The 8,213-nt window shown below is 38.4% G+C and overlaps 1 protein-coding gene across 1 annotated transcript; it reads right to left on the reverse strand.

Moving 5' to 3' along the window:
- Positions 1-406: 406 nt before the first annotated feature.
- On the reverse strand, positions 407-2,403 carry LOC118503209 (SET and MYND domain-containing protein 4-like). The gene is made up of 2 exons (XM_036036197.1): positions 812-2,403; positions 407-743 (listed from the first exon to the last, which is right to left on the reverse strand). The coding sequence occupies exons 1-2, from the start codon at positions 2,140-2,142 to the stop codon at positions 644-646; spliced, it is 1,431 nt and encodes a 476-aa protein (XP_035892090.1). The 5' UTR covers positions 2,143-2,403; the 3' UTR covers positions 407-643.
- Positions 2,404-8,213: the final 5,810 nt, after the last annotated feature.

The following is an 8,213-nucleotide window of genomic DNA, read 5'->3' on the forward strand; positions in this document are numbered from 1 at the left end:
TCTATTCCTCACATCGTATTATGTTTTAGTTAGTCTAGTTAATAAGAATGAATATCTCAATTTCTCCTGCATTCTCTCAAAGATCATGGAATGGCGTATGTATTGAAAAATAAGTGAATTTTCTGGAAAGTTAATGATATTTTCTGTTATCTGTAAATTTGAACCAGATATGGCCAAAACGCTTGTGGGAACGCTTTAACATTTTTTTCTTACGTTTTCCTCTACTTGAACGAAGCAATGTGAGATGGCGTGTCACTTCCTGATCATCCATATGTTAGGACCAAAGAGATTCTTAAAAAGACGTTCATTGTTAAACGAAACCACAGCAAAGACGCATCGTAATCAATTTTAGAGGAACCTTTAGTTAAATGACTGTGTAACTAAACTGTTTGAAGACAAAAAAATGTTACTTAACCAATTTAGCGATTTTTCAAAACACTCCGCTTCACCCAAAACATACAAGATATTCTAAAATTTGATGTTATAAGGAATCAAAATATTCTATGACAATCGCGATCGCGTAATAAACATATCAGATTATAAATTTGATAAATCTTTAAGTTCCAACTTCGACTCACGTAAAAATAAATAGATACATTTCTGAATCTCTCTACATTTATGCATTCATTGTTATGCTTCATGATTACACCATATGTTCCGAGGTTGACCCATGACGCGCACGTCCCCATGTACACTTCAGGCAGTAGCATTCAAAGGCATATCTGGTATCCGTGGGATCGATACTGTGAAGAAGAAATAATAAAGTAAAGTGATGCTTCTCCGCATCCCGTAAATTGTCGTCGTAACTTACCGATAGTTGATGTGCATCTGTGTGCCTCTTGGAATGCAACGTTTAGCTACAAACATAATTGCACCGTCAGGTGACAGCGAATACTCCACGTTCGCGTCGCACGAATGGTTGAACATGCTGCCCGTCGTAACCAGAACTAGCGCGTATGGCACCGAACTCGAGCTGTACTCGTCCTTCGATGGTTCGTCCACGGAGCAATGCAGGACCAAAGCGTTTGAACGGAGGATGTGCAAATGGCGCACAGTCAGTTCGGCAAGCAGTTTCACAAAGCTGTTTGGAAGACAATGTTTTCGCACGAGCATCCTAGCCAGCGAGACTGCTCTCAGTCCATCGTTGGTCAGTGTTTTTCTGGACAAATGCTTCCGGTTGGTTGTCAGTCCGTAGATCTTCCGATAATCTGGCTTCGCACTAGGCGTGCTATACTCATTTGCGTTGACGTCATCGGATAGGTTACGAATGTACGCATCGAGTGCATCCGACGTACCGAGGAACATTTTATAAACACGGATTGTAAGACGCAGAGCGAGAAACTGGATGGGTGTATACTGCCCAAGAAGGATCGGCATAATGGCACACTCCATTGAATGGTATTCTTCGTGGGCAAGATCACGACAGGTCTCTGAACAAAACAACGCCAGCGAGCAAGATTGGCACGGGATGAGCACGAGCGGTGCGTAGATCAGGCAATGGTGGCATCGCATCCACAAGTCCTTTATAAGTAAACTCACAAATGGCATCTCGCGTAGTGCCGTATCTCCTCTGGCCAGGTTCTGACGAGCATTTAGATGACGGCCATAGTTAGTTGAGTCTCTACACTCCACAAGACTAAAGCAGCTCACGACTAAGCGTTCTTTTAGTGGGGATGGATAAATGGACCCCGATCCTCGAACTAGCGCGCTATTGTACAAACGTGGTACGGAAGAACTGGATTCTACAAAGGTCAGATTGGCCTTCTTTGCATGATATATGTTGTACAAGCAGTAGAAGTCTTCCTTGTTGAAGAATGAGATGTGAGCTCGCTTCAGGTATCCCCCCACGTTGAGCTGGGAGCCGGGAGTGCTGTAGGCGATTAACATGTTCAGTCGCTCCTGGTGTCGCCTTTTCCGATACGCCGTGGTCAAAGGTCTAGACGCATTCGGAGGAATATTGCACTCGTAGTTATTGTAAAACCACAATGCACGAAAGTTTTCCTTCACGTTGCTTAAAAACATCACCATTGGCATCACCACTTCGATTAGTCTCATTCGGCGCTCAATTATGAACGCCACCAGCTTCTTATCGTTACGGCAGCTGTTCGATGTTACGAGCTCGGGAGGGCCTTCGCCGTCCATTTTGATGGAAATCGAAATTAGTAAGCGGACACACACACAACGTTACACGACACACTGTTCCGTCCCCGAATGATAGCGAAATATCGCACAGAATTGATCGATATGCCACACGACACCAAGCACCACATACACAGCACAAGAAAGCCCAACACTGAATGCGGATTGCACTTTTCTTGCACTGCTCGACACTTGCGATCGTGGCGATCGGTGAGAAAGGGCTACGAACGATGATCGGCGAGAGAGCAGCCGGCTTAAGAAAGTTAGAGCACTCACATTTTACTCGTTTCCGTTCGGCAAAAATGCAGCATGTATGTTGCGTGAGTGTGGAGGGAGAAAAGCATAGAAATCCCTGTGATGCAACGAAGCAACGATCGTTGGTGTTGCATCGCGCTCTTGGCTTTGATTGGTCGCTGTTGCACTATTGAGAGAGCAACTCGTTTCTCTCACTCGTTTTCTTACGCTGAGCTTAAGTCTCTCGTGCCGCGAAGATCTAGCGGTTGGTCGTTGGTTAAACTTAGCGTCTCCACCGAGGGAGCAAATGTGTAGCTTCCCGGCCTCGATAGATGAGAAACGTTTTCGGCACTCACTTTTCATGGTGTGTGTGCCGACAAATATTTTTCAGGAAACTGAAAACAGGGTGAAAAATGAGTGACAATTTTTAGACAGGTCAAAAAGTAAACAAACAGCTTTTTTGCGATGTGATTTGTAGAGTTGGAAAGCAAGATAGATTAGATAATGTAAAGTAAGTGTGAAAGAGATAAGCTTGCGTTATAAGCAAACTAAGCTGCGTTAATATAGAGCCCGGTCACGGTGATTGACCTGAGAATAATTTTTTTCCGACTGAATACTTTCTTGCACCGGCTGTCGTCACTTTTTTGGACAGAAAAATAATTATTTTATTTGTTTTTATTAATGACGCCTTGAAGCCGTATTGTTAGTAGATAAAAAAATAATTGATTGAAATAATGAAAAAATATGACTCTAAACTCATCTTTAAATTGCTCCTTTTGGTTTCAACCTCACTCAATAAGTGTTTTGATACTGTTTGGGTTCCTTTTGTTAATGCGAAGTTGTTTACGCGAAAAAAGAAGTAAGTTGGGAAGGATGCTTTTTGTATTCTTTCTTTCTTAGCATCCGGTTGGGTATCAGAATGCATTGAGGTGTCATTTTTGGCCATCATATGATCCAATCTAGTAACATGGGATATTGGTTCGGTGTGAACGTGCAAAACATAGTTCATAGTAGGCTATCACATTTTTCGTATAAAAACCGATTACATGTTGCCTCGTGCATTGGTCATAAAATATACTCCAGTACGTTATGGGCTCAAGATCCCGTGTGTAGACAAAGTGCTCTGAAGAAAAGTGGTAGTTCGTGTGATTGTTTACGATTGTTAGAGAAAGTGATAGAGGCGGACTCGAATATTTCGTTGGAGAAGCTCAATTGTTTGAGCTATAAATTCTGAAAATTTCGGCTTGGTATGATGAGACCCTTGCGGATGCGGGAAGGCTTGAAAGACATTGTGAAGAATAAGAAGCCTGGACAGTCTATAGTAAGATGGGTTATGTAAGGTAAGTCTTGTGTTCTCATTTGGTTATCCATTGAATGCAATCAATCGTGTTACGTCATCCATTCCAAAAACAAAATGAAAAAAATCATTTTGCAGCCTCGACGAGTGAACATTTAATCGAGACACAGAAAAATGCATGGGTTGCCTAGATACATTTAATTGGCTGGAGCATTTTTTCGCTGAAAATATTAGCAGCATTTATTTTTATTTTAATTTATTAATTAATTATTACGGTCTGATGCCGTATTGTCACCACCGCATGTGGTGACTGTGAATTAAATTCATGAAAAACAAACAATGAAAGAAAATTAACAAGGCATTTCCTCCTAGTCATTTGCCATATCCCGGGCATATTAGCAGCATTTAATTGTTTAAAAAATTGGTTAAAAGGGGTTAAAAAGCAATCCAGTTAACGAATATTGGCTGTATCAAGTTATTGAGTAATGTTGTAGTTGATGAGGAGTGAATGCTTTCTATGTACACATTATCATTTCATTCAGTACATCATTCTATGTACTAGTAGTAGTAGTAGTATATTCTTCATGTATTTCAATTTAAATTTGTTTACAATAGTTGTTGAGATATTGTTGATAGTGGGTTCAATAATTTAAATTTTTCCTCACTAATTTTAAAACATAGTTTGGATTTGCCAGTTTAAATGCTATTTGATCAAAGTGCAGATTTAAATTTGGGAGTAGGAAAAATTTCGATAAAACCTACTTCATAATACGAAAGAAAAAAAATTTTTTAAACTTAATCCTACTTATTAAATAATTTTACAGACTAATTCTTACTTCAAAATAATGATTCATTAAACATTCAAATCGCTTTAACGCTCTTAATAACTAAAGGGAAGTTTTGGGATTAAGAAAATTGGGATTGTTAGTGGTTCATGGAAGTTCTGGAATCATGAATAGGATTGGAAGAGGAAAAAAAAATTACGCATGATGTATATTTAGATTGTTGTTTCGACATCTTACTTTGTAATTATAAACTAATTTACTGTTAAATTCAGCAATGGTAGGAATTTGACAAATTCTATGCAGTGTTTTAGTTCTGAACCAAGGTGGCACATTTAAAATATTTTTCAGACACTTGTTTTGAATTCTTTGTAGTCTAAGTTTGTGTGTTTTGGCGCAGGAATCCCATACTGGAGAAGCATAGGTAATATTAGGCCGTGTTACCGTAGCATATAACAGGAGCTTATTGTCTAGATTTAACCTGGATTTTCTGTTTAGTAAGCTATACAAGCTACGAAAAACTTTTGTGCATTTTATAATTGTGGAATCAATATGTGCTTTGAAAGTTATTCTTTTGTCAAAAGTCATTCCAAGATATCTCACAGATTGTTTCCAGGGGATGTTTGTATTTGATACCTGTACTTGTCTGTTGGGTATTTTTTTGTACACGTAAATCGAGTGAAAAAGATGGCTTCAGTTTTACTATTGTTGATTTTTATTTTCCATTTTTGACAGTAAATAGTGTATGCTTTAAGAGCGGAATTCAAAGTGTTAATTATTGTATTGGATCTTTTTCCGGATGCTGCTATGGCGACGTCGTCGGCATAGAGATATTGCTGACAATTTTTCATTTTTGGAATATCCGAAATGTATATATTAAATAAAAGTGGAGAAATAACGCTTCCCTGTGGAACCCCGGCACAGGGGGTGTATGATTGTGAACTGGCGGAGTGAATGAATACTTTATTTTTCCTATTTGTAATGAAACTTCTTATTATGTGGATTAAATAGTTGGGAAACTGGAGTTTTATAAGTTTGGCAGTCAATCCGTTGAACCAAATGGTATCAAAAGCCTTTTCAGTGTCGAGCAGTACGAGACCTGTAGATTTTTTTAAACTTCTATTATTTACTATGTTAGTTTTCAGTCTATCTAGTTGATGGGTTGTAGATAAAGCAGGTTGAAATCCGTATTGAGCTTTTGGTATTATGTTAAGTCTTTCGACATGTGTTCGTAGTTTCGTAGAAATGATTTTTTCACATAGTTTTCCTAGGCAGCTAAATAAACTTATTGGTCGATAATTTAAGGCAATACTGAGATCTTTTCCTATTTTAGGTATGGGAACTACTTTTGCCGTTTTCCAACTGTTCGGGAAATACCCCAGCTTAAGTGAACTGTTCATTATAAAATTTATGGTAACGACTATGTTTTTGGGAAGATGTTTTAGCATTTTGTTATTTATTTGGTCTAGTCCGGTTGATTTTTTACTTTTCAAGTTTTTGATTGTTTTGATAATATCGCTAGGTTTTATGAAATCTGTAGGGTTGAATTCTGGAATTGGGTGAGTACGAAGAAAATTGTCCATTGCTGTCCTTACTTTATTTTCTAATGGACTTACAAATCGGCTGGTTATTTTATGTGCATTTTCAAAGTGTAATTTAATGGCCTCGCATTTCTCTTTTGAGGTCAAAAGAAGATGCCCATCCTTTTTAAGTGGTTGGATAGTATTGGGTTCATTTTTCAATGTTTTAACTAATTGCCACATTCTGCTATTATTGTTATTATTATTTGGTGCGTTATTAATTGCTTCAAGATTGTTTGACCAAGCATCGTTTCGAACTATGTTCAATTTGGATTGAATGGTCGCTTTAAGCCAGAGATAAGTCAATTTGAACGTTGAATTATGCCTATGTCGTTGCCATTTTTTCCTGAGTTTATTGCGAATTTTGATGAGTGACAAAACATTATCAGATATTATAATATTATATTTTCCCGGTGTTGTGCGTGGGACAGCAATATTATGGGCTGCGTGAATCGCATCTGTAACTTTAGTTATTAACTCGTCAATTTGCGAAGTTTGATCCATTATACTTTGATCCAATTCATTTGTGTTAATACTATTTTTCAAAACTGTTTTGTACAAATGCCAATTGGCTTTGGAATAGTCATATATTTGTTTATCCGGTTTATTAAGCAGGGGATGTGTTTTCGATTTGAAAATAAACCGGTAAATGATCGGAAGTTAGTTCCGAGAGAGTGATCGGATCAGAAATGTTTAAATTGTTGTTTGTTAAAACTACATCTAATGTAGACGGCATGAAGTTAGAGTTTGATGGAATATAAGTAGGAGAATTAGGAAAGCATATAGAAAATTGACCTTTTTGAATTTCCTCAAATAGGGATTTTCCAGCTTTGTTAGCAGATGCACAGTTCCACATTCTGTGCCTTGCGTTAAGATCTCCACAAATGAAATAATTATTGGCTCTACTAGTTAGCTTTTTAATGTCTTTTTTGAAGCTATCTATATTAGTATTTCCTCCAGGATGGTATGCGGAAATTATAGTTATAGGAGTGCTATTCACAAATATTTTTACTCCAATGGCTTCAATTATATCCAGGTTAAAACCAGGCAACAGCTCATTATTTATGCTACTTTTTACTAGTAATAGTGCTCCGACTTTTGGGCGCCGTCCAAACGATCCAACCTATAAACTAGGTAGTTTGGCATGCTAAAACGCTGACCAGGTTTTAGAAATGTTTCTGTGATTGCCATAACATCTATTGAGTGAACGTCAAGAAAATTAAATAGGTCTAGTTTTTTAGTTGAAATGCTATTTGCATTCCAGTATGAAATTTTCATATTGGTTGTATTAGCCATTTCATGGGAAACAGAATTTTTGAACTATTTTAAATACAACCATGATTTGGTCTTCTTTGGAGGAACAATTTCGAAGATTAGAAAACGTTTCTGTAATTATTAGCGCCAGCTCATCTGGTCCGAAGAGATCTTTTTGACCAGTATTGGTAACATCTGCGTATGATGCCGACTGGGGAATGCGTGTGTTTGGATTATATGTTTTTTCTGTTCTTTGGTACTGGGACTGGGAAGAGTTTGGGTTATTCAGGAGAGGAAAGTTATTATGCGAGAGCGTTACCTGCCTTGTTTGAGATGTGGTAGTGCGTCGGCTTGTCTGCGTAGCTTCGAACTTTTTTCTGTTAGGGCAGCCCGTGTAGTTGGCTGTGTGGTTACCGCCACAGTTCGCACACTTTAACTTGTGCGTCGGTATTATACCGTCCTCACATTCTTTCGCTAACGGGCATGTCGAAGATGTATGTGTTTCACCGCATTTGATGCACTTAGGCTGTCTAAAACAATTGTCACCGCCGTGACCGAAGTTCTGGCAATTTTTGCATTGCATTACGCCGTTTTTATTTGAGTAATATTTCCAGCTCACTTTCTGGTGGTCAAGTGCAGTAATCGTACGGAGCACTTTGAGTTCCACCGTCCCTTTACTGAAGTGTAGCAAGTACGCAGCTTGCTCATCGTAACGCTTCTGCTTCATGGCCAACTTCTTTATTGCCACCGGAGTTAATTTCTCTTCTAACAGAATTTTTTGTAAATTCTTGATGGGCATGTCTAGCAGCCCGAGCAGGAATATTTTCGTTGTCTTATCTTCTTCGAGCTGATAAGAGTGGAAACTGAGACCTATCTTTTTAAAGTGGCTCAGTAGTTTTTTGTGATTGTCGATGGAATCCGTTCGCA

The sequence above is a fragment of the Anopheles stephensi genome, chromosome 2, assembly GCF_013141755.1.
Source record: "Anopheles stephensi strain Indian chromosome 2, UCI_ANSTEP_V1.0, whole genome shotgun sequence".
Taxonomy (NCBI): Eukaryota; Metazoa; Arthropoda; class Insecta; order Diptera; family Culicidae; genus Anopheles; species Anopheles stephensi.